General features: G+C 39.6%; 1 protein-coding gene across 1 annotated transcript in view; it reads left to right on the top strand.

The window, feature by feature from the left end:
- Positions 1–16,501, top strand: part of LOC104949466 (anoctamin-1-like) — a 52,510-nt gene that overhangs the window by 17,569 nt on the left and 18,440 nt on the right. Inside the window, exon 2 of the mRNA XM_010775826.1 lies at positions 7,720–7,871. Within this exon, the coding sequence (XP_010774128.1) occupies positions 7,720–7,871 (152 nt within the window). The remainder of the gene's footprint in view (positions 1–7,719; positions 7,872–16,501) is intronic.

Below are 16,501 nucleotides of genomic sequence, written 5' to 3'. Positions count from 1 at the left end.
AGAGAACACAGTTGCATAAAGTTAAACTATATTCCTGACATGTTCTTTTCTTTAACTAACTTGCATAGTTGTCCACTAAAGTCTGACAGCACTAGCATTGATGACAGATTCTTGTTGGGGGGGTTGACAAAGTACGAGAAGTGATTTAAATGTTAGCTATTTAAAGTGAACGTTTTTTAAATGTACACTGTAACATATTACCATGATTTCACAATATTTAGCTGTAATATTTTAAGATAAATTACTGTTTTAACCACTTTACAGTCTTTACCTGTAATGTTCACAATATAATATTGTAATTTAGAATTTCACAGTGAAATCAATGCAGGCACAGTTAATTACTGTGAATGTACAGGATCAACGATTACCAGGATTTCACAACATGTTACTGTATTATTTCATAGTAAAATACTGTATTCAGACCACCCTCTGTGATAACACAACAAATTAAGGGATTTTCTTGCTTTTATCGCTCTTGTTTGGCTTTAAATACTAATTTCTTTCTTTGGTGCAGGTTTTACTTAAATTGAAAGGGGCACCGCTGCATGTGCCTTAAAATAAACGATGCAACATATAAATCTATATGTAAATTGAAATTCTTGTCTTGGCTTATTGTTTTCAGGTGCTTCCTGGGCATTAATCCTGAGACGGGCTCGAAAGTCAAAAAGAGGCATGGCAATTTAAAGCCCCATGTCAGCACATTCTTCAGAAAAATTGTTGCTTTCGAGTGGATGTCTGTGTAGACATGTGTTACGTGCTCCCCTCCTTGTTTTATTTTCTGTCTCCCTGCTACAGGTGCACCTGGTCTGTCCCTGGNTCACAATATTTAGCAGTAATATTTTACAATAAATTACTGTTTTACCACTTTACAGTCTTTACCTGTAATATTCACAATATAATACTGTAATTTTGAATTAAATTCAAAATTACAGTATTATATTGTGAATATTACAGGTAAAGACTGTAAAGTGGTAAAACAGTAATTTATTGTAAAATATTACTGCTAAATATTGTGAAATCATGGTAATATTTTACAGTGCACACATGCCTCAGACCTTCTGTATCTTTCTTCCACAAGCAGGCAACATGTGCTGAATTGTTGGATAGTTGAATTATGTAGCACCCTCTTTCTTATGAAACAGAGCCATTGTGTAACACGTAATTATTTGTGGTAGACAGGTACACATTGGGGTTGACAGATGCCAGTTCACATCGCCCTGAGTGTAAACACTGTCAGCATGCCTTGTGATCCTGTTAGATTGCTATTCTATTCAATGTAAACCACTCCTGTGTGGCCAAGGCCAAGGCAGGTGAAACACGGTTCAGCCGTTGAGTTTTTCTGCAGGTTTTCTGATTCCTGGATTTCCTAAAAGTATTGGCATGATCTTAGCACCAGTTCTCAAGGCAACAGGCAAATGACTATTCCAGTGATTTGCATGGAGATCTTTTATTTTGCAGCATGTCTCTGTTCGGGCTTGGCTCTTATTATATTGCAAGTTAAGCGGTTTACTATTCTGCTAACTGAGGTCAAAGGTTTTTCCTAACCTGTTGACCATGCAAACACATTACTTTTTGATATCTAAGAGGACACAAATGGTAACATGATAACCTTGTGTGTGCAGATTTCAGAAACATGGTCTTATCATAGTCATAAATGTAGATTTACAGTAAAACATCTCATGTTGTGAAAGCAAATCCATTCCCACACTGGGTGCCGCCTGTCTAGGCTGTGTGTCAAGACATTTGGCAGATTATATCAAGACTTGGGCAGGGTTGCGTTGCCATGGAGTACCTGAAACTAATAAAGCCGTTATAAATCTGATTGATGTTATTTTAAATAAACACATAATATGGTTGCAGAGACTTGTCGGAACTTAATTGTGGCAATTAGAGGATTTCCTGTGGCAGTACCTACCAACAAACCAATAGCACAATTCAACAACAGCATCAAGGACTTTCTTCATGCAATGATAATTACATATAAAGAATACTGTTTAACCAGATAAAGAACACACATTTGGGGAAGTATTCTTGCCTGGATTCTGAGTGAGATATTCAGTGTCAGTAGGCTGATTCTGTCGAAGTCAAACTTGCCATGCGACATACTGTATGTTACATCAAGTTCACTTCAGGTAATGAAATCTGCTCTATCCTCTCACGTTTACAGCGAGCTTCGCCTGAGGCCCTGTCCTGTCTGTGCCAGTTCTACAGCTTGGAGCTCAATGACCCATTTAAGTGTCATTGTTGAGCTATAGTTGCCTTCATTTCATGTACACTTTCTAACTTCCCCTTCATTGGAAAGTTGGACGCAACAAGTCCTCTTACCTATGGACATGACTTTACTTTGTATAGCCAAGCCTCCAAGAAAAATATCTCCCTAAGAGGTTCTGCGGCAGTCTAACAGCTCCTTGCTTGTGATTGAGCTTATGAGGTAGGGCAGTCATTATGTACACAACCACTAAAGCTGTTTGTCAGGAAGACAGAAAGACTAATTTAAGTGTTTATAGGAACATCTTTTCACACTGGCTCCTACTGAACCCATTATAGGCTGCAAATAGTGTATATTCAGTCAGAAACAGGACTCAAACTTCTGGTTAAGTCTGAATGAAACTGTTGGCTGCATAACACTTCCACTAAGCATATAAACAATATCATTGTGGAGGCAATAGTAAAATATATATAGCAATAGCAACAATTCATAGTCTTATTTGGGTGATAGTCATCCCGTGAGGGATCTCATCTTACAAGAATAACGACTCTACTATCCAATGTTGGCAGTAACAACTGCAGTTCAGAGGAAATTGGGCGTATTAACTTGGCATTTACTTGCTGGTGTCCCTATAGGTTCCAATGTATTAGCTCATCCTTCAATCTTTTTACCTTCTTGTCTCTTTATTGAATGTTATCTCTTGGAAGCATTTGTATAATGTCTTCAGAAAGTTGCAGTGCGAATCCTGATTAGCCAACAAAACGTATTGGTTCGCTTTTGGAAATATGGACATTTCAAAATAACTATGGAATTGGGATTGCTTATGTAAGGAAGTCACATAACAAATAAGTCAATGTTGGTTTAAAATAATGATGGAAGCCTTTTTTGACCAAACCCAAGACTCTAGCCATTACCGGACTTCGGTGCTCTTTATACTCACCTGTCCTGGCCCGTGATAACATCACCTATACTAATTGATTATGTGGGTTGTTAATTATTGTGCTTTACTTTTGTAGGTATAAATAAGAACAATGTATGAAAACAGCCTGTAATATTAACCAATCATTGCTCAATGATAGTTATGTCCCTATCATTTGTAGAAACAGGCATGTGTTAACCGACTTGGCAATAAACCTGTTCCTGATTCTGATTCTTATGATGATAGTGACAATAACAAATGCACAATCCAAACAACATGCTGCTGTATTAAATAATTAACAAATGTAGACCTAATTTGTCTGACTTTCTTTAAATATTTAAAACATACCTCTTTATAGCCACCAACACGTGAGGCTGTCTAGTGCAGATTTATAGAACCACACAGCACTGGTGGCATGGTTTGTAGTCCATTAGCTTCAAACCACTTCTTCTTCAACGTTTCCCAGGTTTTCTCCGGACCGAGATTCTTCAACAGATTACCACTCAAACTCTTCCACACTGACATGAAGTTGTGCAGAGCTGCTTTAAAGGACCACAGTGATGGTTTGTTTGTTTGAGCTCATTAACTATATTGTTTATACTTTCAGGTCTCAGGCTCGAAAATGACATTCCCAGAACAAATGACCATATCTTCCCTTCTAATAGGGTTAAATTAATAATCTTTTTTCTCAAAGCAAGGTTACATCTTTGAGTTGGATGTAGAAGTGTCAGAATCAATATAGATGTTTTTATTTTAAAGTAAATTCAGATTGAACATAGTAAAAAATGTAAATTATAGTGTCCGTACAAAAAGAAAAAAATACTTATAGTGAAAACCACCCTTGGATGATGGGATAGTAGACTAAAAGCTTTAGGAATCCAAACTATACATACACACTAACATATAATAAGTACCCTGTATCAAGATTGATGCAAAACGCCAAGGAACCGGAAGCTGCGATACACTCTGGTGGCTATCATTAGCAGCTAATACATTTTTACATAAAAATGGAATTATGGATTATCAATAATTTGGTGACAGACACACTGGATTAACCTATGGATTAACCCTCAGCAGCGTTTTTATCTTTTTAATGCCATTGAACACGACTTTTGATCAGATTAACAGCTAAGGTGAGACGATCTCTACGTGTTTACTACGTAATGCTACGTGTTGTGATGTCTGTGTTTGCTTTCCCTGTCGCGAGTTCTGATCGCTCAGTGACGATAGCAATACCTTTATAATCTGTGGAATCTCATCTTTAATTGGGTATCTTGTATGTGCAGTTACGATAAGTAATAAGGGTATTTTTACCTTGAGTTCTGTGCCAAGTGCGTTAGCATTTTTTCGCTCATGGGACATTTAGACACTTCTTATGAGACTTGTGTTTTGTTTCGGTAAAAATGGTTCGTAATGTCAGTTAGCTGAGTTTCTTCCCGTTAATCTGGTATGACACATTAATAGGTTTTTAAATATTAAGAAGCCCTGAGACACAGTTTCGTGAGAAAAAAAACCTGCAGCCCCCTCTACCGGGGGCTCTCGGGCTTAACAGGTTAAGGCTGCACCCTGTTGCATTAGACAGACTTTTACCATCAGACAGTCAGTGGCTTTAGTTCATTTAATCACAAGGAAATCTCTCTGATGGATTATCTGCAGTAACTTTTGAACGGCTGCAAATTGATTCAAATTATTAATGAAATCTTAACTCAATGTATTTAACATCTGGGATGCTAAAAACCAGTGGTCCCAAGTTGGTTTTGGTTTCTCCACCTCCATATTGATTGTTTTTGCTTCAGTCTCACAGCTCTCTTCAGTGTTGTTTCTAGCAGCAGCTGTTCAGGAAATAAACTGTGATATACACTTTGCAGTACACTATCTGCCTGGCACAAACTTCAGTTATGCAAAGTTAGCATCTAGCTAGTGAACACAGTGGAGTATTTAGCAGCTAAAGAGCCAGATATTACAGGAGTTGTTGGAAACCAAAACAGAGCTTGGAGAGTTTCAACATATGTTCATCGCAAAAACAACCACAAATAAACAGAGATGTTGATTTATTCAAAATGTACTTAATTTGTAAGAATAGTCTCTTTGCTCAGCCTTGTTTGAGGCGCAGATGTTTGTAGTTCTCTGATGGCCCCTTGCAGAACTGATAGTTCATTTTTCATTCTAACAAAATCATAAGGGTGGTGAAATGTATCAGTGGAATGATGGTACAGCATTTTACAGTCATATGTTCTACCAACAATGAACAGTCACTGAAGACCGAAGTGTACGCAAACCATTCACTGTTGCCTTATGAACCCCCCCTCTTCTGGTCTTGACGGATTATAAAGTGTCCCCAAAGAGGTTTCTACCGAAGTGGGCAATTGCAGAGTTGGCAATTTCCTCAAGGAGTTGTGTTTCTGTTAAACCTATAACCGACGATAGGTTGGGACGTGTCACGTGTGCCTGATGTCGCCAATGACGTTATAGGAGGGAAAATTATGGATCTGCTCCCCCCTTTTAAAAAAAAAAATGTTTAGATGTGGGTATGGAGGAAAAGAGAGAGGGTTTAGTTTTCTGACACTTTGTGAGTTCCCTGACACACCGGGGACACATATTTATGTATAAAAGACATAAAGAAATGCATTTTGCATGATAGGTCCCCTTTAAGTTATGTTAACAGGACCCAGAGAGGACGCCTTCCGAGTGTCATCTTGTTGAACGTCTGAGAACTGAGAATATCTAATATTACTAACCTCTCTAAACATTGAACAGATCAGCATCGAGTTGTGTTTAGCAGTGTGTAACAAGCAGTTATCCAGTGATACTGATACTCCCTATGAACACCCAGGAGAGGTGCATTCAATTGTTTTCTTCATGATGTTTCCTCCTGAGCTTTTTATTAATTAAAAGTATCCATCACGGTTGATGGGAATGTCATGATTACAGACTGTGGCCTGGTGTAAGAGAAGGTATAAATATATATGAGTGTTTTAGCCTACGGCAGTCTGTGACTGGTAACCTTCATCTTGAGAGCTTCATTACACACAGGAATGTCTGCCATTGGAGCACACTAACCTCCATCCCATAATTCTTTTAAGAGATAATATTCAGCCTCCGCTAATGAGTTCACATAAATCAGCTGGATCGTGCTAATTTTGGGGATATTACAGAAGAACAGCTTGTGATATAATGGTTGAACCAGCCGCGCGTCTATCAGTATCCATGGCGACAGCTGTTTCCTGTAAATGGAGAGTGGCCGTTCATCCGTCTTTATCTGTTTATTTCTAGCCTTCCTCAGTGTGCCGTGCTGCGTTTACTGCCGTCTCGTAAAGTTTGTGAGTGATCTGGGGCAAGAGGGGGTAAAATGTGTTACATTTATGAACCAAATTGTTACCATGGAAACAAAACGTAATATCTCAAAATTGTACTCTGGTTCTTAATAATGTTTTCTTTTCGTATAATAAATGGGAGGTAGTAGCATTTCCCTTGATGAGCTGCTAAACAATCTGTCTCATTTAGCAGATTATAAAAATCTGGTTTTCACATTTGGTTTGCAATATAAATCCTCACTGCATCAATTATTGTTTTTGGATTTACTCATTTGAACTTGCCTTAAGATGATCATATCCATACAGTTTTGCTTATTGAGGGATTACTGAATGAGTTGATCAAGAGCCTGTTTTAAATAACCTTTATTATATATATTATCCTATATTTTTTAGGAATTTTATGATGCTGTTTTACTTATTTTTAAAGCAGTGCAACATACTGTGGCAACACTAACTTGAAAGAAAATGCATTAGTTATCCAATTTAAAGTCAAGTACAAAACAGTTCTGCTTTCAGAAAAATAGAAGCTGCATCGTAGGTTGTCTCTAATGGTTTCATATTGCATTTAGTCTTATATGTAGTCTCAGTGTGAATATTGTGTGGCAGGAAGCTTTGGCCGGGAGTCAGATAGATTCTTACTAACATGAGAGAAACACTATGGTTCAGCTGCAGTTTAACCAACAGCTGCTCTTGATGGCTCTGTTTCCCCTGTATAATGTCACTGAGAAAACAACTCGATGTAATCTGTAATGAATTTGTTTCTTTCTCATTTGATGGGGTGCTCTTTTCAGTCTGTTATGTATGTACATGTGTAAAGCCTTGACACAGGAAGATTTAGCAATATGTTTTATAATAATACATGTATTTGTATTTAAGCATGCCTTTCACGATACCCAAGGACACCATACACTTCAATTAATACTCTAAGAGGTTCAAAGCAGCAACACATGATAAAAAACAAACAAACAGGCAAACATGGAGGAGACAATCAAAGAAGACACAAATGATGGGGACAGGTTGTTCAGAGGATGGTGAGCACTACAGTGAGGAGTCTTTTTGTTGGGATTTGACTGTGGTGATTGTGTCAGGAGGATGTGTGTTGTGAGGGACTAAAAGCCTGAGCATCCATGGTGATTTATCCACTGCGACATCAACAAAAAGAAAAAGTCGGGTAGAAACAGGGTATTTAGCCTGGATCAAGGGCTTTAAACTCTGCATGGTCAGTGCTAGTGTTAGGCTAATAACTCAATTCATATTCATCTCTGCTCCTCTCCCAGGATCTCCGACCCTAGCTCGTGAGCACTCAGTCAGCCCACAGCAGGAGGTGTCTGCCAGCATGAGGAGGAACGACAACTACCTGCCGGTCCCTGGCGAGGAGAAGAACCTGGATGTGGACTTCAACACCACCGCCAGGAGCAACGAGTCCATAGTAAGACCCGACACCGTACTGTTCTACTGGGTCATGATGTGTGGCGTAGAGCACTGACTTAGGGCCAGTACGGAGGATCAGTCTAATACATTTGTATGAAAAGAGCCAAAAAGGTGCACATTACATTTCATTAGAACACAGAGGAATATTTTCATGGCTTTGTTTCTTGACATAGTTAGCAAAGACTTGCATGTCTCTGATTACTGTGAAAAATGCTCAAATAATAAGCCAGAAAGTATCAAGTTAAAAGCGGTCTAATTTTTCTTTGGATTACCGGTTAACATTGGAGTTAGTTGGAAGCCTGGTTAGTCGAATCAAGACGCTGAAGGTTGGCTTGTATGTCGGAATCAAACACAGAGGGGTGGGACAAAGCGTCTGTACTTGACGACCGGGAAATGATCACCACCTGCAGTAACACTTGAAGCTGGGGACATAGGCACACAGAGTTCTAGAATGCTCCTCAACTTACTAGGAATAGGAAATAGGAAAACCTCTTGCAGGTAAACCTGTGTGTGTGGCAGGGTTGTGTTTAAAAAATATGACAATAGCAGGGACCTTAAGGTGATACCATTTCCAAAAGAGTATCATTTGACACGGATTTGTGATGGAGGCATTCAGTTGCGTGAAAGGTCAACACCACTCCCCAAAGCCATAGTTTAGTTCTGCAGGCGTCTTGACAAGCTAAACTGCAAATACACACACGGCCCTCTCATGAAAACAATTTATTTCTTTGAGTAAAAAATATGAAGTGATATTCACAATGTACTTAGGTGCTTAGCAATGCAGGACACAATACAAATGGAGAGGTTTCCTGAAGATAACTCAGTGGAATCTTCAGTTGCATTGCATCACAGTTGTTCTCGACACGAGCTGTGTTGTGTAATGAGCGCTGATGAAAGGTCAGGTGCACACACAGCATGCCAAGTCCAACACAGGCTCACCTCTGATATGTGATTATGATCGGCTCCGCACTTTTACCATGGTGCTGGATATAAGTGATGCTCTATATTATATGCTACATGTATATTGTGAACAGCCCAGTTACAGCATTCCTATTTTATGGAAATGTGGGGACTACTCAAAAGTATGTGGTGCATAAAGCATTTCAAAGAGCCAACCATCAATAACTCTAACGTATGCTTTGTCATTGCATTCATAAATAACTTTTGACTCTCTACTACACCTATGCCAAAAGAACTGCCGTAATTTAGGCTATAGCCACCTGTTTTATATTTGCATAGTGTCCGGGGAACAGGAAGTCATTTGTTTTACAGAACATGACTGAAATGCAACAGGGCTCTTGAATATTGAGCTTGAGCAGCAGTAAAAAGAGCAGCTATGAAAGCGCCACTTGAGCTGAAGGATATTCCTGCAGCTCGGCGCCTCTCCTTCAGCAGACAGCTTTTTCATGGTCACCACAAACACAGTCCTTTATACTGGACATCAAGAGTCTAAATGAAACATATGTTCATATTAGCTCAGAGTGAAAGAGCTGCAAACTTTCACATGTTTACATTATTTATAGATTTTTATTGTGAAGATATATTACAGCTTGTTCCGTGTCACTGCTGCAGCTGTTTTCAAAATCAAACAGCTGTAAAGACTGCTCAGCAAACACACACATATTATCTGCTGAACCTAGTGGAGTGCAGATTATCACATGAATAATAATGTTCCTTTGTGTCTGCTAGATGTGTTGATAGGCGATAGATGATATTGTCAAAAAAGTGACTGCAGGTTGAATGATCTATTTAATATTGCATTCGCTTACTCACCACTAAAATGTGTTTTTATGGTCTTCATGTTCTATTCAAGTCTGTTGCATTACTGTTATGCATGGCCTTAAGGGAGGAATTATGAAAATGTGTTGTCTAGACTTAATAATCATGAAGACTTAATTTGAATTTGGTACCTTTTGAAAGGTTTGCATAATAATACATAATTGTCTTGACACATTTTTACAATTGAAGTTAATCCGTTTCAAATCTAGGAAAATGTGTTTTATCCAAAAATAAAAAGTGCACTCAAAGATTGCAGATAAATTGAGACAAACCACAATTGTCTACCAAATGTCACCTCTCTGTTCATGGGACACTGAACCCGCTGTCTATACTTATTCTGTCTGAGAATGTCAACGCCTCGAGCTGCACAGGAGCAGACAAAGTCATCGGAAGGAAATGTAACTGACATTACATTACATGTCACTTGTTAGACGCTTTTATCCAAAGCGACTTACATACTCAATACTGTGGACAATCCCCACAGGAGAAATTTGGGGTGAAGTGTCTCAGGGACACAACGACATGCTGAATGCAGTGGGACTAGAACTTGCTATCCTCTGATTCAAAGTCCAGTACTCTATCCACTGAGCCACAGCCACTCCGAAAATGTAGCTGACCCTTAAATCATTCATAATTTCACATCAGAAACCATAGGACATTAAAATGTGACGCACACAGCTGGGACCAGTCCAGGACCATGATCACATGATTCCTTCCTTCCTGCAGATCTGCTGTAAGCTAGCTTGCTAACGTACTGTAGATAACCAAGCCATTTTAAATATACTGACAAAACACTTACAATTATAAAACTGACTAACTCTGCCAACAGTGATACTTGTTTAACTGTATAATCTTCGAACATCGTGAGTCCCTTTTTAGTGTGCCCATTTATGTGGTGTTTTGAGCTTCGGCGTTTTTTCATTTCAGCGTTTGTTTTATACAGTGCTTTAAGTAAAACCCATTTGGCACATATGTTTTTTTTATATTGGAATCTTTTTGGAAAGTGCAGCTCATGTTTCTCCTCATGGAAATGTTTTTGGGCATTACATCAGCCACCGTAAGATAAGAATGTACACAATAGAGGAACAAACAGAACAGCAACATAGGAGTACATGCCATCTGAAACAATACAAAAAGAAACATGTAATGATAAAAAGCATTTGAAATAAATTGTAGTAATCAGGAGTCAGCAGTCAATGATAGTATAAAACAGTCAATACATATGTCAATAGTTTATTCCAAAAATTGTGAGTCATTGCACACACACACACACACACACACACACACACACACACACACACACACACACACACACACACACACACACACACACACACACACACACACACACACACACACACACACACACACACACACACACACACACACACACACACACACACACACACACACACACTCAATCCCCCCAAGACCTGTGCCTGGAGGCCATAATAACAACCAGATAATTAAATCAAGTCTTGGGATATCATGCTGAGAAAATATTGTATAATTAGGACCTAATATTACTTTAATTTCAACAGAAAAGCAGCCATGGCCAATTTCACTGCATATGAAATAGGGCTTCAAAGATCATTTGCATAATTGATCATTACATGTGGTCACTCTGGTGGAGCAAGGCACTAATTATGTTTTAGGAATTAGACTCAGAGGACGTCTTGGTTAAAAATGTACTTCTGCTTTATAGCAAAATCAAAGCTTTCACTTTTCCTCTAGTGGGATGAGGAGTTATTTCAAAGAGTCGCTTTCTCACTTAGATCTTGTGCTATTCAGCTTCCGAAATACTGAAGAATAAGCCACTTCAAAAACTGTATACACTGAGGCCAGTGGAATATACAGTGGAGTATGACAATGTTACATTTTTTAACAAGTTTTTATGTAATGTTGTGAGCACCGTAAATGGGATTGTTTTTGACCTGCTGTAATGTACAGATATCTCCTATCATAAAACGTTCTGCATTGCCCTTGCCTATCTGGGTTTGTAATAACTTACTGCACATTTATTATTGGCACTGCGTCTAAAATTGTGATTGAAAGCCTCCAACGTGCAAAAAGACTGCTGCGAAAAACATTATTGACTTGAAAACTGCTGGCTGGCTGTGTGTGTGTGTGTGTGTGGCTGGCTGGCTGGCTGGCTGGCGGCAGTGTACATGTGGAAGCCCAGAGCAGAGGAGAGCCTCATTTCCCGGTGGCTTAGTGAGAAAAGAGTTCCTTTTGGTGAATGATGCATACACCACCACATCCTCATGCGCCCTCTGAGGAGCGACCTCTGACCTTTGCTGCTATGAGTAATTCCTGTTGAGAGAGGGCTAAAGATGAGTATGTGTGTGGGGATGAGGCAGGGGGCTGCTATATACAGTTTACACACACACATTCACACACAGCAGACCCTCCTGATACTGGTTCTTATCTCCCACAGGAACAGTGGGTCGGTGGCTGTAAAAGGAAAAGCTCTTCCACTCAGTGCCCGCTGTGTCAATATTAGTTTTCAGTTTTATTGTTGATTTACATCGATGAGAGCAATACATCTTCAGTAAATGGCTCTTTTATTGGCCATCCAATTGTCTCTATATTACTAAGTAAACATCCGTGTTGGATATCAGCAGCTTTTAATGCCATGACACATTCCCATGCAGTATTTGCTGCCTTCAGATTTGCGTATTCTCGTCACTCTAGGAGTTCACCTTTATTTGTACTGCTTTAACGCTGCATGTGAACTGATGAATCAACATAATATTCACATGCATCATTACATTACATGAGCTGTCACTTGTTAGACGCTTTTATCCAAAGCGACTTACATACTCAATACTGTGGGCAATCCCCACAGGAACAATTTGGGGTGAAGTGTCTCAGGGTCACATGCTGACTGCAGTGGGGTTTGAACCTGTGACTCCCTGATCCGAACACCAACGCACAACCCACTGCACACACACCATCACAACCAGACACTCAAAAAATTGCTTTTTCCAAATGCCAAATTCACACAACACTATAAACACAAATGCAATGGGTCAGTACCTGTAACCACAGCAATGCTATCACTGTACCCAAATATACCATATACACACCAAGCAGAACCAGAGCAACATCATTCAGACTAAATATTGTCCAATATTCTTTTAGCTCTGTTTTTGGTCTCCACCAAGTATTAAAAGAAAAGCTCTGCCTAATTTGCTATTAAATGCTTGGCTTTGTTCATCAGCTCATTTCTAACTTTGTCTTTCTTAACTTAAAGCAACATTAGAGTGCCAGTTTTAGTGCTAGTTAGCATGCTGAACCAAGATAGTCGACATGGTAAACATGGGTTCCAAAACATCCTCTCTAATTTTCAACATCAACTTCTTTTGAACTGTGCAAACAAACAAACAAACAAACAAACAAACTGTAGCCCTAAACTTGTGTCTACTTTTAAATTAGTTTACTTAACCGATAAAGCTGCTAGCATGGCTGTAAACTCTTGTTATTTGTTAATACCCGCATTATCTGGTAGACTATTTGTGGAACATAATTCCTTTTTAGATGCACATGTTTACACAGTATAACCCCCTACAGTATTTGTTTTGACTTTATTTGTATGGCTATCCTCTATTGGTTCCCTGTTGTGACCTTCCTTGTTTTGGTGACCCAGTGACATCGCTTTCCCCAAAGCATCATAAATTCTCATGTAATGTAATCCAAACAAAGATGTATCCGTCAGCGTTTATACAGCACGCCTTTTGTACTGTGTGTCAACTTTGCCGAGGGTCAGTGCAAGTCGCTGAGGATCTGTGTGTGTTTGACCCATGTGTGTCTCATGGTTGTGTCAGAAGTATGTTACCATAACCTCTGCCAGCACACACACACACACACACGCACGCACACGCACACGCACGTAATTAGCCTGGAGTTTAGTTCATCAAGTGGCAGGATACACTCAGCTGTAATCAGACAGGGCAAGGTCAAAATGACGTTTTTATTTAGATTTAAGCTAGATTGCATCAGAAAATACATCAGAAAATAAAATACGACATCAAACATGGTGGTTTTTCAGAGTTGTAACAGAAACAAAAATAATGAATGTTGTCAAAGGTTATTTTCTGCAGTGATATTTTGTTGGTGGTCTAGTCGTAATAGAATTTCATACTAAATCCTACCTCAGCTGTTTTCAGTGCATTAATATGAGTACAATCTGTTTTGAGACTGATATTAAGATACTGCAACATACAGTACATACATTCAGTATACCAGCCACATAAGCAGTTGTAAACCAATCCCTTTTCCACACAATGTAGTCTCCCTAATATCCTGTTCTAAATGATGATTATGACTTAAGCATTTCAAGCCTGTAGATCCTATATTTCTGCCTCTTTAGAAGCATCTTGCAAAAATAGTTATCCCCTTGCCACACGAGGACGAAAACGATAACGGACCGCAATCGTTATCAAAAAAGTCTTCCGTCCACACGCAACAGGTACCAGAAACGTGTCCGCTCACACGAGACCGCTCGAAAGCGCTGGAGACGCTGTAGTACATATGCCAGGCCTGTAAGTGGCGCTGCAGTCCTGCACAAAAGCAGCGAAGAAGACTTCCCCCGCATGTTTGCCATGGTTGCCTTTCTTTTTATTCTCCGCTGTGGACGCTCTGCCTCTTTTTCTCCCTCCCCGAGGCAAGCGTTTGCTCCTGCTGTAAATCTCGCCGGTAGTCCAACAGCAGATGACAAACACCCACCTCTCCACCTCTTCCAAGGAACGAGGGGACCATGCGGCAGAGTTTCAGTTAGATTTGTTTCCGCCGTTCAACATGTCCGTTAAAGTTTAAATCTTCTGGACAAAATTAGAAAAGTGCCGGTCAAAGGTCTTCTTTGTTATTTATTGAGCTTTAAAACAAATGAATAAAGACTCTATCTAATAATATAAGAATAAAACACGGAGCGGAGAGGTGGGGAGACGCGGGGCTATTGCGTCATCGTTATCAGGACATAATCGTATAGGCGTAAACACAGAGCACAAAGTATTGGATAATATTTACTTAGTTGAACGTAAAATGAATGTAAAAACACATGACAAATAAATAAATATGGTGGGTATTTATGAGCAAAACAAATGTGATTATGTTTTAAAGTTGCCCTTAAAAGATGACAACGAAACAGAACTGAACTCAGACTGAACTACAACAGTCATTAACCTGTCCTTCACAAAGCTAACCTAACTGACTATGCAAAATATATACTGGCTGGAAAAACCAAGAGCCGTGAGGGACGAACAAAACACAATACATTATCTACAAATAAACAGTCACATCTTAATGCAAAATTCAATTGTGTTTATTAGATGTCTGTAACCAAAGATGAACCTAAATTAAAGTAAAAGTGAGCGCGAGTGAAAAGGATAACATCCAGTATTTGTCGGCAGTTGTGGCTTTGGGGCAGGCAGGAAATATTTCATTGATTGGGGATTATTTCTAGCGGTAGATTAATCCACATTCTGTGTTGCAGTGAGTATATTTGTGGCAGCAGGATAAGTGTGTGATAAGTGTAAGATTTTGAATTCAAAATAGGAAGGAGCATGTTATGTGTGCCTCTTTCATGTGTTTTTAATAGGCGATGGAGCTCTATGCCACAGAAAGGGAAGATTTATCATTAGTTTTGTCCTTTAACTCTGCACATGGCAGGTTGAGGGCATGTGGGTATATTAAAATACAACTATTTGTCATTTTTTCTCTTGTTTTGGACAATATAAACCAAATAACAGAGATGAAAGCACCCAGAGTCTCTAGAGGCAACATGCAGCAAGCAACATTCTTAATGTGTTTTAAAGTGTGAGGTGACATTTTTGCAGGAACTTGCCTCGCAGTATATTGAAGGGCTTTATAACCCACTGTTTGACAAGAACAACAACATATCATTAATACAGTTGGGAATTGAAACACAAATAGACATATATGTGTATGTGAAATAAATATTCCATGAACAACATCTTTCAGCTGGACAAGCATGTTTGTTGCATGTACTGTAGCTCCCTGTTGTCAATGACAGTCAATGGTGTAACATTGAAAGTGTGAACATGTGTGTTGCCCTCGAGTGCACCAGTCCAGTGAACCATGAGGCAAATATACTGTACTATACGGAGATAGTACAGTATAATAATAATACATTACATTTATAAAGCGCTTTTCCTGGTGCTCAAAGCGCTTACAAGTAAGTAAAACAAAATAACAACAAAAGTAGAAAGTGCTAAGCTAGGAGGAATAAGGGCCAGGGGTTAGTTGATCAGGAGTTGAAGGCAAGAGTGAAAAGGTGAGTTTTGAGGGATTGTTTGAATGATGTGAGAGTGTTGGCGGATCTGACGTGGCAGGGGAGGGAGTTCCAGAGTGTGGGGGAGGCTGCTGCGAAGGCCCTGTCACCCCAGGTCCGGAGCTTTGTCCTGATGGGCTGCAGTAGGTTAGCTTCAGCAGACCTGAGGCGACGGGTGGGGGTGTGTCGTTGGATGAGGTCACAGAGGTAGGGGGGGGGCAAGGTTGTTGAGGGCTTTGAAAGTGAAAAGTAATATTTTAAAGTCAATGCAGTGTTTGATGGGGGGCCAGTGGAGGTCATGGAGGATAGGGGTGATGTGGTCGGAGCGTCGGGTGGAGGTGAGCAAGTGGGCAGCTGAGTTTTGGACATATTGAAGTTTTTTTAGTGTGAATGCAGGTGATCCAAAAAGTATGCTGTTGCAGTATTCCAGTCGGGATGTTATGAAGGCATGGATCAGAGTTTCAGCAGCGGTCGATGAGAGGGAGGGTCTGATGCGGGCAGTGGGCGTAATTTCCACTGGTGACAGGGGGGACATAGTCCCCCCCACTTTTCCAAAA

The sequence above is a fragment of the Notothenia coriiceps genome, unplaced genomic scaffold (genome assembly GCF_000735185.1).
Source record: "Notothenia coriiceps isolate Sejong01 unplaced genomic scaffold, NC01 NC01_scaffold00000339, whole genome shotgun sequence".
Lineage (NCBI taxonomy): Eukaryota > Metazoa > Chordata > Actinopteri > Perciformes > Nototheniidae > Notothenia > Notothenia coriiceps.
This window is presented reverse-complemented; position numbering and strand designations above follow the sequence as displayed.